At 48.3% G+C, this 27,759-nt stretch overlaps 1 protein-coding gene across 2 annotated transcripts in view; it reads right to left on the bottom strand.

Moving 5' to 3' along the window:
• PRKCB (protein kinase C beta) overlaps window positions 1–27,759 on the bottom strand; it is a 330,402-nt gene that overhangs the window by 145,256 nt on the left and 157,387 nt on the right. For both annotated transcript variants that reach the window (XM_027043015.2, XM_027043014.2), the window contains exons 4-5: window positions 18,604–18,715; window positions 18,146–18,274 (exon numbers count right to left, since the gene is read on the bottom strand). In XM_027043015.2, coding sequence (XP_026898816.1) covers window positions 18,146–18,274; window positions 18,604–18,715 — 241 coding nt within the window. The remainder of the gene's footprint in view (window positions 1–18,145; window positions 18,275–18,603; window positions 18,716–27,759) is intronic.

Genomic DNA, 27,759 nt, shown 5'->3' with positions numbered 1-27,759 from the left:
GAAAACAAGACCTCAATCAGACCACGGGGAGGAGGACAGATGTAGTCCGCACTATTCCGGGACGCATGACCAACTAAATAAAGCCACAGTTACCTCATGCGCGAGGCCAGACAGAGGGAAAATTCCAAATGTTTTCAAGACACTGTGTTAGAACGATTCAGGCTAATCGCATGCAAGTCTTGTACTATGAATGTCAAGCTGCACCAGCATCAAATAAATGAGCTGTCAGCAGCTTGGTCAGAGTTCCCAGAGAAAAGAACCTTTCCCTTCTCTCAGAACAGTTGCTATTTTGTTTGATTGATACACACACACTCCTCCTTGGCAACCGTTTTCCATGGTACCATTGGATCCAAAAGCCACAGGGTCCCCCGATCTCGGGAGGATTATAGCATTGTCTCTCAGTGTAATGTGGGTGCCAAGATCTCTATGGGAAAGCAGGCTTGGGTTCAAATCCCAGCTCTGGCACTTACGAGCTGTGTGACCTTAGCCAAGTCACTTAACTTGCTGGGCTTCAGTTTCCTCCTCTATAGAATGGGGACAACGTTAGTCTATCTTAAAGGGATTAAATGATGTCATGCCTGTAAAAGGATGTGGTACAACACCTGACACCTCTCACGAAATACAAAGTCAGGAGATGCTTCCTATAAGCATCTCCATTTCTCATGTATAGTTGAGAAAACAAGAAATGGAGTTGTAAATATGTACCTCAAAGGAGCTACAAGAACCCCTGGAGTCACAATAATGGATTCGCATTGAACTAAGCGTAAAAGGCAAAATCCTTACAGGGGATTACAAAGCCTTCAGCAGCAGCCTCCTATTACATCTGACCTCCTTCTTGCTCCCCTCTCTCTTTGCCTCACTCCACCTAGACACTGAGCCTCTTCGCTATTTCCTCAAGCATGCTGAGCCCACTCAGGCCACAGGACCTTCCACTGGCTGTTCCTCCACCTGGAATGCTCTTCTGGAAGAGCATGGCTCTTTCCTTCAGCTCCTTCAAAAGTCTTCACTTGGGGCGCCTGGCTGGCTCAGTGGGTTAAGGGTCCGACTTCAGCTCACAGTTCGTGAGCTCGAGCCCTGCATCAGGCTCTGTGCTGACAGCTCAGAGCCTGGAGCCTGCTTCGGATTCTGTGTCTCCACCCCTCTCTCTGCCCCTCCCCCACTTGCACTCTGTCTCTCTCTCAAAAATAAACATTAAGAAAATTTTATAAAAAAATTTAAACACACAAGTCTTCACTCAAATGTCTCCATCTCGGTGACTCCTTCCCTGCCACCATAACTAAATTTGCAAGCCCGATCCCTTCCCTCATACTTCCTGCCCTCCTTTTCTGCTTTATTTTTCTCTTTAGCATTTACCATCTGGCATATTGTATATTTTACTAATTTACCTACTTTATAGTCTCTCTCACACACTACCACAGAGATCTATCTATCTAAGTACAAACTGCAGACCAAATCCAGCCCCCTGCCTGTTCTTGTAAATAAAGTTTTATCGGAACACCTCCTCCCCCGTTTGTTTACATACCGTGGCTGCTTTCATATCATCGCAATGGCAGAGCTGAGTAGTTGTGATGGTGACCAGATGGCTCCAAAGTCTACCTGGTCCTTAATAGGACAAGCTGGTGGAGCCCGGCACAGCATATGAGCTCCCTAAGGGCAGGACTTTGTCTTGTTCTCTGACAAATCCCCGTGAGTAGGTCCAGTGCCTGACATCTACAAGATGCTCCATAATAATGCCTTCTTGCTGAATGAGTCAAAGTGGGGGTCAAAGTGGGGAACCAGAGGGGTGGTGTCAGAGAGCTAAATCCTGCTCAGGAAGTCGGAGCCATGAAGCAGTGAAATGAAACCATGACAAGGTATGTCATTAAAATATAAAGTGCCAGGAGAAAGAATTAAAAATGGTGGTTCTCAGAACACCTGGGTGGCTCAGTCGGTTAAGCATCTAACTCTTGATTTCGGCTCAGGTCATGATCTCACAATTTGTGAGACTGAGCCTTGAGTCAGGCTCTGTGCTGACAGTGCAGAGCCTACTTGGGATCCTCTCTCTCTCCCTCTCTCTCTGCCCCTCCCCTGCTCATGCTCTCTCTCTCTCTCAAAATAAGTAAATAAGCTTAAAAAATACTTTAAAAAATGGTGGTTCTCAAGTGTGGTCCCCTAGTATGATGATACATTGGCCACCCCTGGGAACTTGTTAGGAATTCAGAGTCTCAGGTGTACCACAGACCTACAGACTCAGAAACTCCAGGGGGTGGGGCAGTCTCCAGGTGATTCTGATAGAAGTTCAGGTTTGAGACGCATAGCCCTCCAGAGCGGAACCGGGGTTGGGGCAGGGGATGTTGCTTTTCATCATAAGCTGTTCAATGCACACTGGGTTTTTTTAACTCTAGTCTAAAATGTATCAATCATAGCTTTTTATTTTCTGTATCTCTGATGCTTTGACATCTGGAGCTTTGCTGACCCTTCCCAGGGCTAGCCAGTTCCAGGAAGTAACAAGTGCACCTTTCAAAAGCCAACCCACCAATCCCCAACTCACACCCCAATCATCTCCTCTGTGAAGCCCTTACACTCCAGGCCACTGTTCCCCTGCACTGACCTCCCCCCGGGCCCAGGTACCAGAAAACCAGAGACAGTGCCTGCACCTCAGAGCCTGCTATTACTCAAAGGAGCCAGTCCTAAGCCTGCTTCCCCTGCCTCACCTGTTCCTTCCCACGGAAACCACAAGAAAGGCTCCTCCCCACAAGTCCCCCTCCAACCCCCTGCCTCCTGACTGGGCCGGTGCTCCCTTGTGTGGCCCTGCGTGGGGTGGTGAGGCGTGGCCTCCTCCTCTTGGGAACCATGAATAACAAACTCCCCTTTCAATGACAATCACCTCCTCACCGCTGGCCTTACCATGCCTGAATAATAATAATATCGACATTAGCCAGGTGGGGGAGGGGAAGAGGCACAGACCTAACACAAAGAACAGTGTCAAAGAGGTGACATCCAGAAGGCAATTGGCACAAGAGTGACGGGATACAAAAAGCTCTCGACACGGCCCCAGAGAAAAGGGCCACAGCCAAGAAGATGAAATACATCCGGCCCAACCCTGAGTCTGGAAAAAACCAAAAACCTGCATAAGAACATGGGGAACGTAGGCCAGCAGCACCTGGTGTGGTAGGCGGAGAGGTTTCACTGACTGTAAACCCATGATAAATCAATAGGGCGATGTGGCTGGCCTGAGCCCAAACCCCCACCCCCCACCCTGCAAACAAAAGAATAATGTCATCTCGGGATGCAGAAAGGGAATCATGTTGACTACAACACTGATTTTTCAAATGGCACGTCAACGGTCAGTGAAATCAATTGAGAGAGTCTAGGCCATTTTTCTTAAAAGGTTTTCTTAAAGGAAGGAGAACAGAACAAACCAGAATACAAGGCTGCGGAAGGAAAGATACCACATCAGAGTGCCGCACTGGCTTGAGGAGAGGGGAGTATTATTTCGTGACGTCTCTATTTCAGTTGTGAATGTGCGCGTGTGTCCGTGATCTGTCACACAGCATAGCGGGCTGCGGTCAGGAAAGACTGAAAGCCACCGACGTAGAACAAGGAAGGTGACAACCCCTCTCTTTGCCGTAGCCCTGGAGGATTCTCCTTCACGCGGGGCCTCCTGCTGGATACGGGAGCTCTTTCACTTGGAGAGGGGTCTGGAAAGAGCTCTGGCTTCGTGCAGGTGAGGAGGTGCACACCTACACCCACTGGGGCTCCGGGCTAGGTGTTAGCAAGTGGCTGAAGGAGCTGGGGCAGCTTCACCTGGGAACTGAAAGATGCTAGGGCACCTAAGAATGTCTTCAGGTCAATGCCAGCCTCCTAGTGTACCTGTACTGGATGAGCCAAGGAGAAGCTTCCCCAAGTTCATTAATATCCGCTGTAGCAGCTCGCTGGGCCTGGCTTCTGGGATCGCCCACTAACTTCACCCCATCCACCTGTGCCGTGGTCCTTCCTCTGGGTCTCCTGACTCCCCCTCCCAGAGATCTTCCCCTCCCCAGCTTCTCCAAGATTGCGTAAGATCTAATTCCTCCGGTAAACCCCTTGTTCCATGGTTCTCAGAGTGGCTCTGATTTCCCTGAATACCGGAGCCTCGCAAGGCCCAGCACCCACAGCGCTAGATGAGCAGTGGGTTCTGCCATGGAGCCCTGCCCCTCCCCCGCCCCCGTGCTCAAACCCCTTTGTATCCTGATGTTTCCCAGTGTAACCTGAACACCCGTGAACACCTTTTTATTTGTAAATGAGAATGCTTTCAAGACTCTGCTGTGAACTTTATTCTATCCCTCTCCCTCTCTGGATGCCCTCAATTCCTAACTAGCTTGAGCTGACCCAGAGCACTCAAGAACAGGCCCCGGAATCACACAGCCCGGGATCTGGCCTGCCACTTCATAACTGCGATTTTTAAGCCGGTTGCTTGTTTCCCACATGCAGCCTCTTCCCCTGAAAAATGGGGAAAACTTCAAAGGTTCAAGGTGAACATGACTTGAGACGGTCTCCTTAAAACACCTGGCATATAGTAAATGCTCAGTAAATGCTGGTTGTGTATATAATTGGGACAGCGTGTCTTCAGGCGGCAGATTTACAAGTCATGTGCCCTGAACACCTCGCTGGCCAGATACCATCTCGCAGGCCATTTTAGGCAGAACCGAATGTCTCGTAAAAGACTCGGCCCAGGTCTCATAAGTTTTCCAGGACACACGGAGCCAGGGAGCGAGGTAACGAGAGAAATGACAACAGCTGACATGCATTGGGGGTGCCTCCGACCAAAGCTCTCTCTGCCTGCCCGTTACAGGCGGGGTCTCCGAAAAGCTGGACTTCTGCTTCGGGAAACCCACGTCCTGACATGGCCACTTTGGAAGGAAATAAAAACGTCACTCAACAGGAAACTCCCAATTGGGCAAATCCAGCAAAAATCAGCCAGGAAACTCAGAAAGGGCAGGGAAAACCATGCCAATCCAAAGAACAGCAAATACATACAGCACCCCTGGGACATAGCAGGTGGTGTTCTAAACACTTTACATACACTGCCGGTGGGCTTCTCTCAATGACCCTACGAGATGCGCATTTGGGCAGGTCTTGGCCAGTGAAGTCTGCCTTTCTGCAAAAAGACAGGCTGCCTTCAAGAGGGGGCAACATCCCAGGCTCACAATCCAGCAAACACTGGCTCTCATACTCCCAAAGGAGATAAACTGATGAATGGGGGCATTGGGAAAACAGAATCCTATGAAGCAAAATCTCCATCACAGAAGGGAGCCGGGTCCTGCGCCTGTTTCCTCTTCCGTAGAATGGAAAGAAGCACACTGACAGGGGAAGTCGTGAGCCAGATTCACTGAGGGAATGCCTGTAGAGCTCACCAGACAAGCACATGTCAAGTGTTTTAGAAAAGGAAGCGGCCTGGGTGGCTCAGTAGGTTGAGCGTCTGACTTCAGCTCAGGTCATGATCTCGCGGTTTGTGGGTTTGAGCTCCGTGTCAGGCTCTGTGCTGACAGCTCGGAGCCTGGAGCCTGCTTCAGATTCTGTGTCTCCCTCTCTCTCTGCCCCTCCCCCACTCATGCTCTGTCTCTATCTTTCTCTATCAAAAATGAATAAATGTTAAAAAAAAAAAAAAAGAAAGAAAAGAAAAGAAAAGAAAAGCTGCTGTAGGGGGTGCCTGGGTAGCTCAGTCAGTTAAGCATCCGACTTTGGCTCAGGTCATGATCTTGTGGTTGTGAGTTCGGGCCCCGTGTCGGGCTCTGTACTGACAGCTCAGAGCCTGCAGCCTGCTTTGGATTCTGTGTCTGCCTCTTTCTCTGCCCCTCCTCTGCTCGTGCTCTGTCTCTCAAAAATGAATCGACATTAAAAACAATTTTTAGAAAAGGAAGCTGCTAATAGTCTCCACCATCACCATCTGCCAGCTCAGGACAGAGGCAGGACAGACGGGAGCAAGTCCCGGTTGCACTCCTCCCCGGCCATTTGACTTGGGCAAGTTATTTGAATCCCCCCTCTCTTGGTGCCTCAGTTTCCTCATCTGTAAAATGGAGATGATATTAGCAACTATCTCATATGGTCATTGATGGGATTTCAGGAGGTGACTGGGAAGGGACTTATGCAGCCCGGGGCCCGGCACCTCTTACCCCAAGTGTTGTTACTGCTCTGCTTCTTGCTGGCAAGAGCAGCAGGAAAGAACCCCAGTCAGTCGGAGAGGCAGCTCAAGATCTTGAACAGTATCCCCTCACCACCCGCCCCTTTAGCCTTTTCTTCCCCAAGGCGGCCAACCCAGCACCGGGGTCATGTGCACATCCATTAGGTGTCAACCATCAGCCCTCCTCTCTTCCCTCACCCTCTATCCAGTACCCATGCTGCCTCCTCCAGGGAGCTCTCTGGGATGTCTTGGGCCCATACTGCTCCCTCCCTCACCAAAACTACAACTGCAAGAAAGGTGGGGACCCCATAGAGGCAACAGGCAAAAGATGAGGTCTCTCCTATGGGCTCGATGCTAATCTGTGCACTCAGGGAGTTGCCAACGTTAAACCACCTCCTGCCACTCTCCCCTTGGCGTGCTGGCTGTGTCTCTGTTCTAATACCCTCACAGCCTCAAACTGTATCTTTCCAACAGATGCCCTGATATGCTGGAATCCAAAAGACAGATACTGGGTGCAAACCCTGCCTCCCCCATGTGTTGACTGGGTGACCAGAGGCAGGTGCTCAGATTCTTTAAGGAATGAGGAAAATAAAATGACTAAGGACGGCAGTGAGGACTGAACACAGTGACCTTGGCTCCACAAGTACTCCCAGGATCTAAGTCCCCTGCAGCCTCCTCCCCCCACCACCCCCATCACTAGGCTCCAGCCACCCCACTTCCTGTCAGTTCTGAACATAATGCCTAAGCCCACCTCTCTCCTCCCTAGGGCCTTTGGCTGTGTTGTCCCTCTGCCTGGCATGTCCCTCCCCTGGATTTCAGGAGCTGGCTCCCTCCTGCTCATCACGCAGGTCTCAACCAAAAGCTATCATCCCTGCCCATACCCAAAGGCCACCCTCAATCACAACACTCTGCTGTTTTTACTCTCTTTATGGCCTTTATTGTGGTCTGAAAGTATTTTGTCGACTTTACCGTCCTCTTTGACTATTAGAAAGAACTCAGGGGCCACAAGAGCAGGTGTCTTATTTGTAATAGTAAGCAGTGCCCACACACAGGAGGCACCCTGTTATTGAAGAAGTAGGGAAGCCAATATTCGAACCCAGGCCTGACTCCACAAAGCCCTTCCTCCAAAGCCAGACTATATTGGCCTGCAATTAGTACAGGCTCGCAGCAAGTCAATGAGAAAAGCAGGCTGGAGGCTGGTGACTGGAGAGCTAGGTAAGCCCTCTCCCTCTGGATGCTGGGAGTCAAAGGCAAACCAGGGAGGAAAGGTTCTGGGTCATTTTACACAAGCGACTCATGCCAGGCGCTCGTGCTTCATGAGGTCTACCCCAGGGCAAGCAGGTAGGTCCAGGACACCGAAGCTTTGTGACCTCTGAAATACCACAGCCAAGGTGAGGCTGGATGTCACAAAACCATCCCAGGCACATCCGTCCGCCTGTGGCCACCTGTGTGGGAGCAGAGCACGGGTAATGCCTGCCACCTAGTGGACACGGCACACCGTCCTGTTTCATTTCAATTGAGCAAGGGTGATGGAATTTTTAAAGTGCATACAGATGACCTGGGATTTTGTGGAAATGCAGACTCTGATTCCACAGGCCTGGATGGAACACGAGGCTCTGCATTTTGAACCAGCTCTCCAGCTGGTGCCGATGCCGCTGGTCCACAGGCCCCACTTAGCGCAGCCGGTGCCTTGCGATTCCTGAAGTGTGAACGCCCCCAAATGAAACTCTGAGGCTTGGGGCGGCCACGCTACGGGGAACAGAATCGGAAGGCACCAGAGTATTACAAGCTTTTTGAGTCAAGGAAGTTAGACCTGGGGGCGGGGTGGAGGGGGCGGGTGGGTTGTGTGTCTCAGGGATCTCGCCAGGGACGTGCTGCTAAAAGGGCTGCAAACAGGCATCAAATGGCAAACACCAGGAGGGTCAGAACTCAGGCCCAGCTCACAGGATGAATGTCACACCAACGAAAACCCGCAAACACCCAGGCAGGGCCTGGGCCCGGCTCTGCCCCAGCTCAGACTCACCCAGCAGTCCTCCCAGAAGCCACAAACACCCTGTCGCTGGCATCAGCCGCTTTATTTTCGCTGCTACTGCAGGTGGAGAATTTCATTTGAATTCATTTTTCCTATTCGGAGATTTTTATCTTACGTTTGAAAAATCACAACTTGTAAGTAATAGGTTTACTGCAACCAGAGAATCAGTTCCTAAGACATATAAAGAGCGCCCTCCGCAACCCCAGTCTCTCTCTGCTCCTGTTTCCCAATCCTTCTGCGATCCCGGTGTTTACACCCTGGTTTGTATCCCTCCACACCTTCCTTCCCATCCTTATAAAAATACACACACATCACTTCACACACAGGAAGTGTCTGTTGCGGCCGTTTATTTCTTCGAAATGAGATCATACAAAATATATTTTTATGCAACCTGATCTTCTCACTTAATATTACATCAAAGATGTTCCTCCAGGTCAAGGGTTGCCAAACTGTTTCTGGTAAGAGCCAGAAAGTAATAATTTTAGCTTCTGCAGATCATCCAGGCTCTACCACAGCCACTCAATGAACTCATGATTATGTTACCAAAGCGGCCATAGTCAGTATGTACATGAATGATGTGGCTATGTTCTAATAAAATTTTATTTGCAAAAACGTGCAGTGGCCATATGCACAGGCCATAGTTTGCCAACCCTGCTCCAGATCAACAGCTGTAGCTCTAACCTACTAGTGTTTTGTTTTTAATTATTTAGAATGTTTAACAAAAGTATAATACGAAGTGTAAAATACTATAGAAAAGTATACAAGTCATTAATTGTACAGTTTGTGAATACATGTGTGCTACTAGTTCCCATATCAAAAAACAGAATATAACCAGGTCCACAGAAGCTCCATGCACCCATTTTAATTCACTATTTTCTCTTTATTTTATTTTAGAGAAAGAAAGCACACAGGGGAGAGGGCAGAGGGAGAGAGATGAGAGAATCTTAAGCGGGCTCCACGCTCAGCACAGAGCCCGATGTGGGGCTCAGTCCCATGACTCTGAGATCATGACCTGAGCCAAAATCAAAAGTCAGACGCTCAACTGACTGAGACACCCAGGGCGCCCCTTAATTCACTACTTACAACAACTGCATAATATCCCATAAAATGGAGATGCCCTAACTAGGCTGATTCCAATTCTTTGCCGCCACAAAGTATCAATTAAACATGCTTGTTCTGGACTTTGTTTCCTTGCATGCTAGTGTTTTATTTCAGTAAGACAGACTCCCAAATGGGAAATCTGAAAAACAAAGTGTGCATATATATGCATGTTTTAACAAATGTTACCAAACCACTTTCTGAAAGGCAGTAACAAGTCACAGCCCTGCAGGTCCTGGCCGTGCCCCCTTCTACACAATTCAGCAGGCATTCGGGATCCGTAATTGTACACCCAGCATATCCTGAGGCTTGGGGACCTCAGATAGTGATCTGGGCTTGATAATGCTTTTTTTTTTTTAAGTTTATTTATTTTTTGAGAGAGAAAGCACCAGTGGGGGAGGGGCAGAGAGAGAGAGAAAGAGAGAGACACGGGGCTCGAACTCACAAACTGTAAGATTATGACCTGAGCCAAAATCAAGAGTTGGACACTTGACCAACTGAGTCACTCAGGTGCCCCTGGGCTTGATAATTCTGATGAGAGTAAACATTAGGAAGAAGGGAAAGAACACTGAGTAGAATGAGTTTGGCTCCCTCCATCTCCGAACAACTCTGTCTTTTTGAGTACCTCACAGCCCATAATAAGGCTTCAAAGGAAGGGTGGGCAAGGATCCCCTGGCCTCACAGGTGTGCAAACAACTATCCAGGATGCACTGAGAAAAACGGCTAAAGCTGCATAGACAGAGACATGATTTAACTCAATTTCTTCATTAAAAAAACAATGAAGAGCAGCGGGTGTCTTGCCAGCTTTGTTTCAAGGAAATTTGCTCTCCAGTGAGCACACTGGAAGTATTTTCAACAAACCTATTCTACTGCATTACTTTCTCAAAACAAAAAATCCAACAACTAAGGAGTGTGATGTAGTCTAAGGGCTCGTGGTGCTATGGCGGCCCCATTACCACAGCTCCTACATGTGTGTGGGGTGTGTGGGGCACTCATGTCTGCACACACTGGGCACTTTCCTGAGGACAGATGGTGTTCGCAGCTTTTACCAGACCCTCAATGGCAGCTGTGACATTTAAAAAAAAAAAAAAAAGGCTTAACTTGATGGGGGTTGAGGTGACACAGCAGAACGTATTTGTCAAAACTCAGCCATCGTACAGTGAAGATGTGTGCACGTCACTGTTTGCAAATTTACCTCAAATGTAAAGAAACACCACAACCATAAATAAGTGTCGTCTTCTAGCTGGTGGTTTGCATGCTTCAGTGTTTAGGAGAAAAACTAAATTGCTGTCTTCGATCTGCTTTGAAACGTGTCAAAAATAAGACTGGTCGATGCAAGGAGGGTAAGGGGGATAGACAGTGATTAAGCAAGTGTAGTAAATGTTAATGGCAGGTTCTAGGTGGGTGAACAAATGGTTTGCCCTGTAAAGTTCTTTCAGCTTTGGGGCGCCTGGGTGGCTCAGTCCAGTTGAACTTACAACGTCAGCTCAGATAACGATCTCACAGTTCATGAGTTCAAGCCCAGCATCGGGTCAATGCTGTCAGCACAGAGCCCGCTTCGGATCCTCTGTCGCCCTTTCTCTGCCCCTCCCCTGCTCATGCTCGCTCTCTCTCTCTCTCTCAAAAATGAATAATCATTTTTTTAAAAAAAGGAGGGGGTTGCCTGGGTGGCTCAGTCGGGTGAGCGTCCAACTTCGGCTCAGGCTATGATCTCACAGCTCGTGGGTTCCAGTGCCACATCGGGCTCTGCGCTGACAGCTCAGAGCCTGGAGCCTGCTTCTGATTCTGTATCTCTCTCTGCCCCTCCCCTGCTCATATTTTCTCCCTCTCTCTGATACACATAAACATTGAAAAAAATTTAATTCATTCAGCTTTGCTGTATGTTGGACATTTCTCTTAATACAACATTGGGGAAAAATACTAAGCAGTAACATATGGGAGGGGGAAATCCACAGGAACTGGATCCTACCCCTGTTCCATAACGAATGGCTTTGAGAAGTTACTTCCTTTCTCTGGGCCTCAGTGACCCACCTGTTTAACAGAGGTAAGGGAGAGGGGGCTGAGCTGTACTCTGTGTCTGTTATGGGCAATGATGATGCTGTGGTTTCATCTCATTCTGTAAAACTTGGGCATCTTTATAAAAAGATCCTTTGTGGGGAGGAATGGCTTTGAAGGCAGAGACTGCCCCCTAGTGGGTCCTAGTGGCCTAATTTATGATCATTTTATATACCTGCAATTGATGCACAGCTGGAAAATATTTTGAGATATTATTCTATCTGTACTCTCTTTCTTCACATTTTCCTGTTCTTCCCCCTCTTCTCTTTCCCTTTAAAGCAGAAAGTCAGCTCAGTAGAAGTGCGTGGTGATGCCAAAAGCAGAAACAGCCTTCAGGTCATTCTTGCTCTGTGTCCCAAACTTCCAAACCTCAGAGGTTTTAAAGAGGAAATCACATTAATGTAGGGGATTTGTAGGCACTGAGTGTCTTGAAAAAAAGTTTTGAAGGGGAGTGGATTTTCATGACAAGAATGAGATTCCTTATGGCTAACAGAAGGAAGAAAGGTAAGAAAAGATCCCAACGGTCCCAAGGGCATTGGCAAGGCCAATGTTCATCCAGGCAAAGAGACCTGTCTTATCCCCTGCTGTAACTCAAGGGTCTAGAATACGCTGGGTGAAAAGTAGAAACTCAACTGATATTGTTGAATGAATAAGTGAATGACTGGGAGAGTAAGTGAATGGATTCTAGAGGAGTTTATAGCCAGAATGTAGGAAAGAAAGCCACACTCAAGAGCTAATAGTCTCCTACACCCCCTGCCATTCTGGTGTCCCCACTCGTGTGCACCATGTACGGTATTCCTTCTCCCTGGGACATGGTATCCTGGTGACAATGTGGCTGTGGAGCCAGACTGCCTGGGCTCAAACGTGAGACCCACCACTTGCTGTGCGGCTCCTGGAAAGTTATTCAACTGGCTCTGTGCCTCAGTTTCCTCACATGTGACAGGGGGATGATAATAACACCCATGACAGAGGATGGCTGTGAAGATCAATGAAACAATCTATGTACAGCATGCAAGAAGCACTTAATAAACACAGCTAGTTTTTTTTTTTTTTTCCTCAAGTACCTTGGCACAAAGCTCACTCCATCCAGATAATTCCTATACATCTTACAGACTCAAGTCAGCCATGGTTCCCTTTGGGAGGCTTCAGGTGCCCCTCTGCATGCCCCCAAGGTACCAACACAGTATGTCACCTCACGACACAATCATCTCTTCCCCCGCTAGGCTGTGAGCTCCCTGAAGACAAAGACTAGATGTCACTGGTCATCAGATCCAAGCTGGTACTCAGGCCCTTCCTGAATGAATGAATACCTATGCTTAGGGAGCTCACCTTACTTTTCTGCCCATAAGATGCCACTTTTCTCATACTGCAAACACTGAATCACTCCGAACTACTCCCACACCTCCCACCTCACCCCTTAGGGTACAGCACATACCCAAGTCTGCCCTCTGCTCTTCTGGCCATGTCCTGCCATATTGGCTTTATCTTTAGAAAGATACCCAAGTGGAATATCAAGGCGAAGGCACCCTCATAGGTTTTCTTATACTCTTTCCCCATTGGTAGAGTCCCCATGATGGCCAAAACCTTCTCTACCCTGAAACAGTCTTTAAATAACAAGAGAGTCTTCTGTGAGCCTTCAACATCGATTTCCTTTCTCCTAAGAGTGCTTTTGAAACCTCTTTTGGGATAAGGTGTATGGGTAGATGTGATCCTCAACGTTTCCCAACAGCCTGTCAAGGACTTATGTCTCTTTGGTGCTCTTCTCCTTTTGATGTGTGAATGTCAGATCTTGGAAAGGATTAAAATACCATAATATTGGGAGTACCTAACTCTTTCTGGGAGATGCTTCAGTCTAAGAAGGTTCTGTACAGCACAATACAATGGGGAGGACTTTGAACAGCGGTCTTGAAGAGAAACATCAAAATAATTGCTCCTTCTGCTTTTCTTTACAAACAGTCCCAATTTTTGTGAGATAGAGTTATGGATACAAATACGGATATGGTTAAGGATTTGCAGATGGCCATAAGGTAGATGAGAATGTAAATAATGGGATGCCAGTTGTTACGTTAATAGAGAGAGACTGAATTGAAAGGGGTTGATATGTATAAGAACCTGGGCTTTGTAAACTCAAGGAGCATCGCACAACTTTGATCTGGGCTTTCCTACATTGCATTGCCTGCTCCCGTGATAACGCTCAGCCTCATGATGTCTATATGGTTTTCTATTATTCTACAAGTCCCACTGCTCTGGATTTTTTCTGCATTGTCCAGGGAATGACAGTGGTCATGACTCCAAAGAGTAGGTCCCAGTCTCAGTAATACTTGCTGTTTACCTTGGATGTGGTCCTTAGGAGTTTCTGTGTGGTCTCCCTTCCTAGGAGAGTGGTGTATCATTCATACATACATCCGCGGATGCCACAAATAGTTAGTGATGTCCATCAATCAAGGTGCTGGGGAGAGTGTGAGCCAAAGCAGACACTGTCCTGCTCTCATGGAGCTTAAAGCCCGGCGGGAGAGGTAGGCGTAATCACGCCAACACGAAACCGCACCTGACACAAACTCAAGTTCAGGGTACCATGAGTGTCCAGTATAGTTGGAGGTCAGGGGAAGCTTCCCTGATGGTGAGGGTGAGCTAGGCCTGCAAGAAGGGGGAAGAGTTACCTGCAGGAAGAAGACGAGAGGGCAAAGATGAGCATTCTAGACTGAGGGAACAGAAGGTGTAGAGGTCGTCCAATGGCGGTGGCGGGGGGTGGGGGGGGGCATCCTGGAGAGGATGAAGGGTTCGGAGAAAAGCAGAAGAGACAGAGAAGAGAGAATGAGGCCGCCACATGAGACTTCTCTGTCCTAACGCAATGAGAAGCCACGAATCAGTTTTTAAAAGAAAGAGAACTGATCAGATTTCCATTCTGATCTTGACCTGCAAGATCCCTGACAGCAGACCTCAAGCCTGGATTTCAGGAGCCACGGGAGATGAGGAAACCTTCAGATCTTTCACAGGCACCTGGCCTCTGGACACGATGGGACTTCTGAAGAGCATGTGACATTCAGAGAACATGGCAAAGTGTCCTGGGCTGGTGAGTAGAAGGTCCTGACGCTGAATGCGCCTCTACAGTCTGCAGGTGAGATGATTTGGCCCTAGCTCTGCTGGGAAGGGCTCTCTCCTCTCTGATCTACCTGGCTGAGGTCAGGCAGGAGGGCCTGGAGACCCAAGCACAAAACCAGAAGGATGCTTGAGAGAAAGGAGGGACATCTGGGCATCCAGGACCCTCCACACTGGGTCAATGCACCCATCTCCCAGCTGCTGTGAGTGTTGGCCATTAAAGGCTCACCGGTGCCCCTGTGTCCAGATAATCACCCTCAGCCACACAGAAGCCACCTAGCTTGGGAGGACACCACCCTCCCACCTCTGACCCCAGCAGCCTGCAGCAAAGACTGACCATCCAGTAAGCTCAGGCTGCCAAAACAGAACAGCACAGACTAGGTGACTTAAACAACAAACACTTAAGGGGCGCCTGGGTGGCTCAGTCAGTTAGGCATCTGACTTCATCTCGGGTCATGATCTCACAGTTCATGGGTTCGAGCCCCACGTCGGGCTCTGTGCTGACAGCTCAGAGCCTGGAGCCTGCTTCATATTCTGTGTTTCCCTCTCTCTCTTTCTCTGTCCCTCCCCCATTCACACTCTGTCTCTCTCAAAAAAATGAATAAACATTTTAAAAAATTAAACAACAACAAACATTTATTCCTCAGAGTTCTGAAAGCAGGGAAGTCCAATATCAGGTGCACACCACTTCAGCTCCTGGTGAGAGCCCTCTTCCTGGCTTGTAGACAGCCACCTTGTCGTTGTGCTCTCACATGGTGCAGAGAGGGAAATCTATTTCTCTTCCTCTTCTTAAGCCACGAGTCTCATCAGAGAGCCTCACCATTATGATTGCGGCAACTCCTAATTATCTCCTAAAGACCCCATCTCCAAATACTATTCCACTGGGTTAGAGCTTCAACATATGAAGGGTGGGGGAGGGCAATGCAGTCCACGGTGGACTGACCCTCATAGGCCACCTCCCTTGCCTCAGGGAGGGAGGATCAGGCTGACGCTAGTGTTCAATGGAGACCATTCTCTTCCTTAGCTTTTCCTGCTCTGTCCTCACTCTTCTCCTGTGAGCAGCCCCAATAAATCACTTGAACAAAAATCTCCATCTCGTCTCTATTTTTAGAGAACTCTGAAAACTGACAGCTGATGAATCAATGCTATCAGAACCCTGGCCATGCAGATATCCTGCCCCTGACTTTAAAGGAGCCAACTTCCCTCCTTTCCCCTTGTTATGGGTTGAATTATGTCCCCCCACCCAAGATATATTCATGTCCCAAGCCCAGTACTTGTGAATGTGACCTTACTTGGAAATAAGGGCTTTGTGAATGTAATTAAGTTAAGATGAGGTCATGCTAGATTAGAGGAGCTATAATCCAATGACTAGTGTCCTTATAAGAAGGGGAACCTTGGACACAGAGACACCCAGGGAAGAATGCCATGTGATGATGAAGGCAGAGACCGGAATGATGTACCTACAAGCCAAGGAACATCGAAGATTGATAGCAACTACTAGGGCTAAGAGTGAAGAATGGAACAGACTCTCCCTCAGAGTTCTCCAGAAGAAACCAAGTCTGCTGACACTTTGATCTCACACTCCTGGCCTTGGAACAGCTAGAGAATAAACTCCTGCTGTTGCAAGCCACCCAGTTTGTGGCACTTCAGGACAGCAGCTCTAGGAAATTATATACCCTTGGTTCATAGGCATATAGTGGGACTGCCAGGGAATCATCAGCTTGTGATCAAGATACACCCAAGCAGATCTGCAAATAAAGAGGAAGACTTTGACCTTGAATTTGAAGGGATGCTATATTGTACCACATCAGAAAAAGACTCTCCAAGAAATGCTCCTAAGAGGTAACCTAGCAAAACCACAAAGGAAATACATGGGGGGGGGGGGGGGAGAACCAAACTAAAAAGCAACCCAGTATATTGTACTAGAGAGTCCACCAGACCTAGATGATAAAGTGTGTTTCTAAGCCTATTTCCTGATGAGTAGAATGATACTACTACTCAGCTCATTAGAGTTACTAAAAAAATGTAAACAAGATACTGCCTGTAAGTGCTCTGCACAGTGACTGACACATTAGAAACAATTCCAAAGTTAGCTATTGCTTTATTATTGCCGTCATCACTAATGGTGTATGTTCCTGGAAGCCTAACTTCTCCTCTAAATTATCTTCATTCATAAAATGAGCATAGTAGATATTTCACAACGGTGTTGTGGGGATTAAAGAGATAACGTGAAAGGCTTTTTTACTGAAATATAGGTGGCATATAAATGCTATGTACGTTTGTATACAATGTGTTGATTTGACACATTTATATATTGTGATATGATTATTGCCAGAGCGTCAGCTAACACCTCTATCACATCACATAATTATCACTTCCTTTTTTTTTTTTTTTTTGTGGTGGGAACCATGGATGGACTTTGAGGGCATTATACTAAGTCAGGTCATGTGTACGATGGGTTCCATAAATGTTGGTTGCCCCCGATAACATAATCTGAGCCAGCGTAGTTCCTAGAGATTGACACTAGAGGGCAGGAGGGTCTCATTTTTGCCCAACCTCAGCGCCAGGAAGCTAGGAAAACCCTCTTCTCCAGAACCAGCATGCTTCTCCCCAGGGTTCCTCCAAACATCCCTATGGCAAGAAATCGGCCACTTGCCTTCCTTTTAAAGGAAAAAGCAACTCAATGGAATGCACGTTTCTAAAGAGCTCACTGGGTATCATGAACCTCAGTTTAAAACAGGGATGTAGTTTACAGGGATATTTTTACATGGTTTAAGCAAAGCCCCTCCCTGCACAGAGCGACTGAACCAATCTGGGGCCTCAGAAGCAGACCCAATTTTTGCAAAATCAGTCCCTTCTGTGATCAGTTTCCTAAGTTACCAACTCATAAAACCTTGTTTGTACGGATTAGTTATAAAGTCTATAATTTGTGTCACAAGGCTTTGAGAGAGAATTCCTCCAAAGTTTTAGTCCTGTTCTTGTGTGCGTTTTACTGTAGCTTTATGGCTCAGTATTTACCAGTTCCGCACAGCTGCATTTCCGTTTTGCTGGAGCTCTGCATGTCAGGGCCAATTATTTCTTGAATGTTCTATTCCAGGAGCAACAGATGCCCTGCTCCTGTCTTCCCCTAGTCCCCCCTGCACCTCCCCAACCGGCTGTATTCTCCCTCTTTCTTAGTATGGATATTTCAGAAGTGCAAAAAGTACAGGGAATAATAGAACGGGGACCAGCGCAGCCACCGTCAGGTTTAGGAAAGAAATATTTCAAATACGTGGAACGCCCCCAGCGATGCACACTGCGTCCCTCCTCCTGCCCAAGTTGTCACAGTCTCAAATTGGGTGTTTGTCACCAAGACTATTTTCCCCACTGGGAAAGTCTGCGGAAGCACCAAGCATTCCTTCTTGGCTACCTTAAAGGAACAGAACTGGACACTCCACAGACAAGGAACGGGGGTGGGAAAGGGAGAGGGAGAGAAGGGGAGTGGGGACTTCCCCGAGCTCCAGCCAGCCCATCGGCTGAGAGTGGGAAGGGGGAGGGGTACACTTTCTAAGGATGCCTGCAACGGGGAGGGACTGTGATAGGGGGAGGGGGGAGGAGGGAGGCAGGGTCACGCAGTCCCCTTCCCGCCCCTGGCACTGCCCATCCCTCCACCAGCTTCCCCTCCCCCAAAACACAGACGGGACCCGCGCAGCTGGCGCCAGAGCGCCAGCGCCACCTACCGACGACGATGAGGACTTCCCTCTCGATGTGCGCCTGGATGTAGATACGGCCTCGGCGCTCAGTGTGGTCTGTGCCGCACAGGCTGGGGACGTTCATCACGCAACGCTTGTGCACGTTCATCATGCAGGCTGCGAGGGCACAGAGGGGCGCGGCTCAGGCTGGACCCCTCCCGTCCAGCCTCTTTAGAAGGGCTCCTCCAACCCCTTCCACCCCCGGGCCCTGCCGGACAGAGGAGGTGGGACTTGTCTGTCCTCTCTGAGCCTGAGCCCACACCCTGCATGCCTCCAACGGCTCTGAAGCCAGCATCACTAACTTCAATGCCGCTACATTTGGAGGTGAGAGGCTCATTACTGAGCAACAGACAACTGGTACACCAGCCCACCCATGACTTGGGAGGCTCCAAACCACGAGGAGGCAGCCCAGCCACCAGAGGCCGCCACTGAGCAAATGTACTTACTGTCACATTTCATCCCCTGGTGGATGAGTCCATACAGCAGTGACCCGCAGTGGTCACAAAACGTGGGGCTGGAGTATGTGTGGATCTTAAACTTGTGTTTGCTCCGGGGGTCCTAAGGCCAAGAGAAACAAACAAGAGAGACCAGTGTCAGCGTGGCATGCCAAGGACTCACACGGCATCGAGTATCAGAGGAGAACTCGCCGAGAACTGCGCCTGGCCCCCAGCGTTCCTCACACCTGTTAGGACCATCACCAGAGTTCTGCTCAGACGTGCATTTAATAAAGAGCTGTTGAACGAGTGGACGACTAGAACAGCAGGTGGTCCCACAGCAGCCCCAGTACATTTGCTGGGCTTCAAGTCCTCCAATCGAGAGCCTCACCCACTGACTCCTGCCTGAAGCAAGGCCTGCAGGGACAGCAGACAGTTAACAGTTAACCGGGTCCCCTTGATTCTGTTTCTTCCCCCTTTATCCTCTGCGCAAGCTTTGGGAACTTTTAGAGTGATCTAAAACCCAAGTCTGAGCATAAAACCCCCCTGCTTAAAGGCCATTTGTTAATACGTCATCACCTACAGAACAGAGTTCAACGTCCAGTGAAGAGTCTGCAGGTTGTGGCAGAGACTGCTAGTTTTTCCAATAGCCATTCTTTAATAACAGAACCCTTGAGTTTGAGCAGACAGTGTGGCCACCCAATTAGAGACCGCATTTCCCAGACTCCCTGGAAGCTTTGGTATGGCTGTGTGATGAAGTTCTGGCCAGTGGGATAGGTGTGCCTTTAAAAGAATGTGTACACGCCTCTCTGGCCCCTTTCCTCCTTTCCTCTGAAGGAGGAACTGGAATCAAATACCTCAGACCCGAACCTGGAGCCATATGTTGAAAGAATAAAGCTACACTACTGGCCTTGGACTTCATCGCATTGGGCAGACACCTCAGAGAAAACCTACCTTCTGTCTTGTTTAAGTCACTGTATTTGGGGGATATTTGTTACAGCAGCTTATTCGGTTCCCTAACAAGCATGCCCTTCACAACCTGGCAGTGTGGTACGGTGGTTAAAGGTACAGATTTTGGAGCATAAACTAGCTGGGTTCTTCTCAGCAGTATGACTTTGGGCAAGTGACTTAACTTCTTTGTGTTTCCGTTTCCTTGTCTATAAAGTGGAGGTAACGATAATGCTATAAGCTTGTTAGACCACTGGGAAGAATAAAGGCATTCATCTGTGTACAGATCTTCGAACCAGCTGGCATGCTGTAAGGAGTACACACTCTTGTATTATTATCCCTACATCTCCCTTATGATCCCACCTCTGTCCCCAAATACACACTCTGCTCTCGGTTACACAGGACTCGTTCATGTCCCTCTGGCTCACACGGTGTCTGTCTCCCTCGAGAGTGGTTCTTCCATCACTGCACTCGCTACAAAGCTCCTTCTTCTCTTCCCCCAAAGCCAGCAGGAAAGCTGCTTTCCCCGTGAAACAGTGTACCGCAGAAGCTGAGAACGCGGACCCTGGGTTCCCACCCAGGGCTCATCTGACACAGCAGCCTTTGGTATATGCCACCCATCTCTTCCCTCATTCCTTCTGCTCGCCACGAGTTTACGGGTGCAGGTGCCTTCTTAAAACTGATATTCTTGCGGGGCGCCTGGGTGGCTCAGTCGGTTAAGCGTCCGACTGTGGCTTAGGTCATGATCTCATGGTTCGTGGGTTCGAGCTCCATGACAAGCCCTGTGCTGACAACTAGGAGACTGGACCCTGCTTCGGATTCTGCCTCCCTCTCTCTCTGCCCCTTGCCCACTCACCCTCTCTCTCGCTCTCAAAAATAAATAAACATTAAAAATTTTTAAAAACTGGTATTCTTGCGACAGACAGAAAATAAACAGACACAATGAGTAGATGTTATTTTATGTGCTATTCAAGTGATGAGTGTTTTTCCTGAAAGATTCTTTAGATAAACTGTACTGAATTCTAGGGTATGTAAAAAAGGTGAATTTTTCCTGCATGAAAACAATACCTTAATAAGGCTGACTAAAAACATCTTCAGTCACTGAAGGCTTTGGGGGCATTCACCTTAGAGCTGAGAAATGCTTGCCTCAAACGCTCCAGGGAAACACCTGTTCATGACCAGGGTTGGCCTGTAGGGGGAGCTCAGGGCTTTCCCTCACTCCCCGCTCGCCTCGAAGCAGAACAGATCTGGTTGGTCAGATTCCAAGACGCTGATTGGCCCGGCCTCAGTGGGCGGAGCTTGCACACGTGTGGAAAGGTGCACCTGTCATCTTTCTCTTTCTGTCTCCTAGCTCTCTCAGCTCCCAAGAGACGGGTGGGTTCAGATCCCGTGGTCCAGCCCTGAGAGGGTTGGGAGTGAGTGGCTTGGGGCAAGTTCTCTCTCTCTTCTTGGCTCTTGTGCTCTCTTCGGGTTGCCTGTTATGTTGACCTTATAGAAGCCAAGAATTCCTTTTGATTACGGTTTCGATTTCCCGAGGCCTCCCTAGTATAGAAAAAAGGGGTCTCCGAGGGCCTCAAGAGGTCGACCTTGAGATTTGGGACAAAATCCCAAATAGTAATAAATGGCCTCCTTGCTGGGTTTCACTTTCCTCCATGTATACACCTCCTTAGAGTATCTTGGGGCGGGGAGAAGCCTTTGAGCATTTCTGACTAGGTATCACCAAGAACCTTCTCCGTCCCTTCATGTCTCTCCAACAACAGGAGATGCCAAGTGGCACAAAGAATGGGAAGCAAAATGAAACATTTACCGAGAGCTGCCCCTGTGCCAAGCGGATGCTGGATGTCTCACGTGCACTTTCTCCAGCCTTCAAGCTATTCCATTTGGAAGGTGCAATTCGTTTCCATCTTAGCGCCAGTAAAATGGGCCCAGACTAGAGAGTGAGATTTTCCCCAAGGTCACTCAGCTGGCCCACCGCAGCGTGGGGATTCACACCAGGGTCTGCTTGGCTCTGAAGCCGGGATGCACTAAGCTTCTCTCCCTGCTCCCCAACTTCATTAATGCCCCACTGTTCCGGTCCAGCTACAATAGCACCTCCTTCCTTCACTCATTCCCCCAGCAAGTGACTCCTGAGAGCCAGGGTGGTCCCAAGCATCGGGATACAACTGTGAGCAAGGAGACAGAATGCCTGCTCTTGCTGAATTCACACTCTAATGGCAGAAAGAAACCAAAAACAAAACGAGACAAAACAAAAACCCCACACCCTGCCCTCCCAGATCTTCCCCATCAGAGCATTTAACCACTGTGTTGCAACTGCATGTTTAATCCCATGTCTCCAATGCTTAGCTGCAAGCAACACAAGGGAATTTTGCTCCGGGGCATATATTGTACTTGGCATACAGAAGGTGCTCACTAATAATGAGTGAGAGTTAGCATTTACTGAGCATTTACTCATGCCAGGAACTATTTTGCAGGGACTGATCAGGCATTAACTCATGTAGTCCATATAGCATCCCTGTGAAGTAGGTACTTCACCCATTTCACAGATGAGGGCCGAGGGGTGCAGTGACTTGCCCAGGGCCCCCCCGGCCTTGGTAGCACAGCACTTTGCACAGTGGCTGGCACCTAGTAAGAGGTTCGTGAGCTGTGGTGGCAGCTGCGGGGCTCCATTCACCCCTGCTAACCACTGAGAGCCCCTGAGCAATGCCCGTGCTGTTTCAGAAAATGGCTTGGGGAGTACTGTGCAAGACTGATTAGAGCCAGACAGGAGAAAGGAAGGACAATTAGACAAGCTGCAGGGACAAGTTTGTGTATTTAGAGGCTGTGGAGGCTCCTCCAACCTTGCTCCCAGCCCCGGCTTTCAGGAGGGCTCACAGTTATAAGTACCAACTCCACCCATCCACTGCCCCATCCCTCACACCACCCAGACCAATCAGGTCATCCCCTGACCGCTGCTGTCCTCTACCCTTCTGCCACCTGGGAGAGCTTGGGATAAAGCCACAGTCCCACAGCTGTGGGACTCCACGACCCACAAGGAAAATCTCTCAGGGTGCCCGTCCATGCCTGCTCATGTCCAGCACCATCTCTGAGATGGGTGGGTTTGCACTTTGAGACATCCTACTCCCCCAGACACAGGTGACCGGCGCAGAGGTAGGCGCTTGGCTCAAATGACTCACACGTTTAGTGAGTGGAACACAGGCAGGCCAGGGATCATGCAGCTCGGGGGCTGAGGGGGCCATTTTTTTTACAGTGGGCTCCAAGGAACAGAGAGGAACAAAGACAAAAGGCTGCATGACCCGAGGGAAGGAGCTCCTGGTTCCCGTCCCTCAGGGGCCTGGCATCCTGTCCTCCAATTCCATCTGACTCTCCTGGGTCCTCTGTGCTTACGCCAATCCAAGTAGGCATCTGTAACCTGCAGCCAGTGATGAGCATCGAGATATTTCTAATCACTTTGGCTCAGGTACTGCCCACTGGCCAATCAGAAGGAAGAGCAGGTTCAGCGGTGCTGGGAGTTAACTCTTTGGTTGCTGGATCATAGAGAGGTGGTGGGGAGCTGGCAGGGGAAGAAATGGGGGAGAGGTAGAAGGAGAAGGCTCAGACGGCCTGGCAGTTATTTCCCAACCAGTTTTAAAGTATTTCACGATTATCAAAACTGGTACAGTAATGTCAGTGCAACAGGTTAAACATCAGCCTGGCCTTTGAACAAAATGCATTCCCTTCCTAGCCTCGGAGGCTGTGGCCATTGACCAGCTCTGGGATGAGCCTGGGGATCCACGTAGCCTCAAAGTCAGAACTTTCCCTATGGTCTTGTTTAGATCCCATCCAAAGAACCCTCCCCCATCTTTCTAGTCGGATCTCCCCATCCCAGGCCATGCACAGCCCATTCCTATCCCTGGCCTCGGTCCTCCTTGATGCTCAGAGGTTACAATCTGGAGCCCGTGGGCCATTATCAACTTTGCAAACAAGCTATATTTGCTTCATATGGTGCTTCTTAAAAATTCAAGTTAATTGACTACATTTACAAATCACAAAATGTCAGATAAAAATGTAAACCTCTGGCCCTTTTTGAAAAACCCCAACTTACAGCAACAATGGACACACATTCCCAGGGGCTGAGCAGGGGTTGCCCCCCTCACATAGGGATAAGCCTTCCAGTTTTCCACAGTCCCTGCCATTCTCCATTGTCTTACACCATGCCTGCTTCACTCATTTCCCTCCCTGCCTGGTCCCTGTAGGAATTTCGGTTTCTGACCTCTCTTAGAGCCCCCCACCCTCTCTACCTACAGTCCACTGGCTGGGAACCTACCGCGTGTCAACATGTCCCCTAAACTCCTGAATGAGTTCATCTGGCTCAGTGCCAAATGCTTTCAGAAATAGGTTTGAAACTACTGTATCCCCATCCCAGTACCAGCCGTTGGTTTCCAGGGTCCCCGGTCATCTCTCCCACCCTGGGAGTCACGTCTCCACAAACACCCTGGTATGACTTCTCTCCACACTAGTTCGTGTGGTTGGGGTTCCTTCACGCTTCCTACTAGGCGAGCTTGGATTTCTGAGTTTCCTACCACTTCTGATCCTGCTCGCAGAGATTGCTCAATCACAAGAACAAAATGACAACGAGCTCCTGTGGCTCTTACTGCCCCCACGAATCGAACAGAGACTCTCTGCCTAGCACTGTGCCAACTGTTCTGTATCACATCATTAAATCTTCAGAATGGCCAATGGGAGAAGAGCTGTTATGACCCTGGTATTCCAGATGTGCCCACTGAGGCTTAGGGAAGGAACTTGTTCAAGGTCACAAAGCAAGAGAGTGGGAGAGTCACGACTGGAATCCAAGTTTGCCAGGTTCCAGAGCTACCGGCAGTGGAGTTGGGAACACCTGCCTATCACCTGTCTGCCTCCCTGCTCCTCGGTGTCCCCAGAGGGTCTCCCACCTGACAGGGGTTACAGGTGACGGCAACCTTCATCTCACGCAAATGCAGCACTGGCCAGTGACAGGCTGCTTGTGGTTCCTCACCGCCACCCCCCAACCCCCAGGACCAGAGGACAGGCAGATCTCAGCTCAGCATCTTTGGTTCATCGCCTGACTCCAGGCACAAGCAGCTAAGGAGGAAGGAAGCACAGATCAGAAACCAAAAGGGAAAAAAAATGTTTAAACATCTAAGTCACAGCCCAAAATAGCCTTTCTCGGTCTGAATGGGCTGTGTGGCTTTGTTCGCAGGTGGGCCGAAATTTGGCGGAGCTGGGGCAAAGCTGCAGGAATCAGGAGACTGGATTGAAGCATAGAGGCCAACAAAACACACACCAACATCAGTCAGACGAGGAATAAAAGCAGCCTGGACATATACAGGCTACAAAAGCCCCTGAGGGCACATTTCCCAGGAGGCAGCCGGGCAAGGTGAAATCGAAGATGGTGTGGAAATGCCAGCTGAACAGAGGGAAGTTTCCAAACAGGGGCTCTGGGGTTAACTGTGTGACCTCCGGCAAGTGACTTCACCTCTCTGAGTCTCTGGTTCTTGTGCACAAAGTGGAGATATAAAAACAGTACCCACTTCATGGACTGGCTTCATGGATTGGCTCCCCAGCACAGGGCCCCCTGCACACAGGAAGGGCAAGCTCTTGCTTCCAATGTCCCAAAGAGAAAAAATCATCGCGGGGACACTTTCTCAGACTTCAGTCCTGAGCCATCCTAACTCTGCACATCCACATGCTACGTATAATATGTACTTGGCATTTTTCTTGAACTCAGCAGGCCTTTCACTTAAATAAGCCTATTTTAAAATAAAACTGTTTACAGAGTGTGAACGCGTGGGATTGATGTGCAAATTATGTTTTTTTCTAATACACCTTAAAGTGAAGGAACCAACTCCCAAAATAAAATTGTAACATGTGCGTCCCAACAGCATCCATTGAGAGGCGGCAGAGACACAGATACATATATTCTTAGTGGGCAGGCCCACTGCCATTCGGCATTATCTATCAAAAGTACAAATGTTTCAAACTGAGGGTAGATGGGGGGTGGGAGGGAGGGGAGGGTGGGTGATGCCTTCCTTGAGGAAGGCACCTTTTGGGAGGAGCACTGGGTGTTGTATGGAAACCAATCTGACAATAAATTTCATATTAAAAAAAAAAAAGTACAAATGTTTCTTCCCTGGTGACCCAACTGCCCTACTCTGGGAATTTATCCTGGAGCTAAACCCAAATACATAGGAAATAATATGTATATGTGGCTGTTCCCTGCAGCATTATTTATAACAGCAAAATACTGTACATAAGCCAAGTGTTACAGGTAGGGACCGGCTTAAATAAATCATAGCGTAGCTACACGGTGATATGCTGCTCAGGTGTCAGAAGAATGAGTTTTCTGCACTAAGAGGGAAAAACCTTAAGGGCATATATGTTTATTTATTATTTTTATTTTTTATTTTATATTTTATTTATTACTATTAATGTTTGTTTGTTTATTTATTTATTTATTTATTTTTGAGAGAGAGAGAGAGAGAGAGAGAGAGAGAGAGAGAGAGACAAGTCGGGGAGGGGCACACAGAGAGTGGGAGGCACAGAATCTGAAGCAGGTTCCAGGCTCTGCACGGTCAGTGAAGACCCCAACGCGGGGCCCGAACTCAAGGGCTGTGAGATCTTGACCTGAACCAAAGTCATATGCTTAACCAACTGAGCCACCCAGGTGCCCCTTAAGGATATATTTTAAAGTGGAACTTAAAAAAAAAAAAGCAAAAAACAAAAAAACCAAGATGCAGAGGAGTGTAGGCTGCATGCTACCATGAAGAAGAGTAACTATATTCCAAGTTACTCATGCCTACATAAAAATACACTGTAACAGAAACTAATAGAAGTGTTTGTCTATAGAAGCAGGAAGAAAACAAAATGTACAGAGAGTAAGACTTCTCCAAAGTGTTGGGGCACCTGGGTGGCTCAGCAGGTTAAGAAACCAACCGACTTTGGCTCAAGCCATAATCTCTTGGTTCGTGAGTTGGAGCCCCGCATCAGGCTCTTTGCTGTCAGCATGGAGCCTGCTTCCAATCCTCTGCCGCCCCTTCTCTCTTTGCCCCTGCCCTGCTCGTTCTCTCTCAAAATAAACTTTCAAAAAAGATATGGAAAAAAAAAGAGTATTTAAGTGTTTATCTGAGCGCCACAGAAACCTCACAGCAGGTACCCCAAATTGCAAACAAAATACCAAAGCTTCCTAAGAGACCAAGAAGCGCGGAAACCTTCACGGGGACTGTGTGGACTGAGGTTTTGGGAACATGAAATGTGGATCATGTGAGAACCTGTAATGACACACACGCACTGCGGTCAAAGGCGGGGGGGATTATAATTTGGTGAAGATCTCTCATTTTGTTCCTGGGAAGAAAGTCAACAGAGCCGATAACGCTGTGTAAATGTTCCTGCCCCGGTGACGGTGACTCGGTTTGCTCAAGCGTCTGATAAGCCCTGCCTTCTTCCAGCCACCACCCCTTTGCAAATAAGTGATTGTTCGATCGCAAAGCCAAGCTTCTGTTGTGTAAACTGGGGTAGAATTTTAAATATGATTTGCTGCATTAAGAGCTGCACTGGGGTCAATGTCAATACCAGGGGTTAATTAACAGCCACGTTCAAACCTAACGCTGGGCTCTGGAAGTTAGGAGCTTTTTGATGCAGGGGCAAGTTCTTTAACCCCTTTTAAGTGTTCACTCCTCCATCTGAAAATGGGGTAACAATTATATCTAATTCCCAAGTTAATGAGAGTTCAGTGAATGAATGCATGGAAACTGCCTAGTAGTCTCGTGTGGAAATAAACATTTAATCCGTGTTCACTGTTACCATGAATTTTCTGTCCATACCCTTTGTCTGTATTTAAATTCAAATCTGTTTCTTTCTAAATGACTTGTAACACATTTCCCATATAATTATTAGGGATATGAATCATTCACCTACAATACATGCAGTAAATATTTTTGCAGCTTTTCATTTGCCTTTTAATTTTGTTTCCCCTTTTTCAACATATAATAAGGCGTGTATGTGTGTGTGTGTTTAAATAAAGTGCCAATTTTTTCTCTTTTCTTTGTAGTCTGTGTCTCTGCTGTTATATTTAGAAAGTCCTTCCCAGTACGATATTTTCTTCAATGTCCTACAGTTTCACTTTCTGCACTGAAATCCTTACTTCTCTTGGAATTCATCTTAGCAGGAGCTCGGAGAAAAGACCTTCATTTCTCCCCCTGAATGTTT

The sequence above is a fragment of the Acinonyx jubatus genome, chromosome E3 (assembly GCF_027475565.1).
Source record: "Acinonyx jubatus isolate Ajub_Pintada_27869175 chromosome E3, VMU_Ajub_asm_v1.0, whole genome shotgun sequence".
NCBI lineage: Eukaryota > Metazoa > Chordata > Mammalia > Carnivora > Felidae > Acinonyx > Acinonyx jubatus.
The sequence above is the reverse complement of the archived record's forward strand: the minus strand, read 5'-3'. Positions and strand labels throughout refer to the sequence as shown.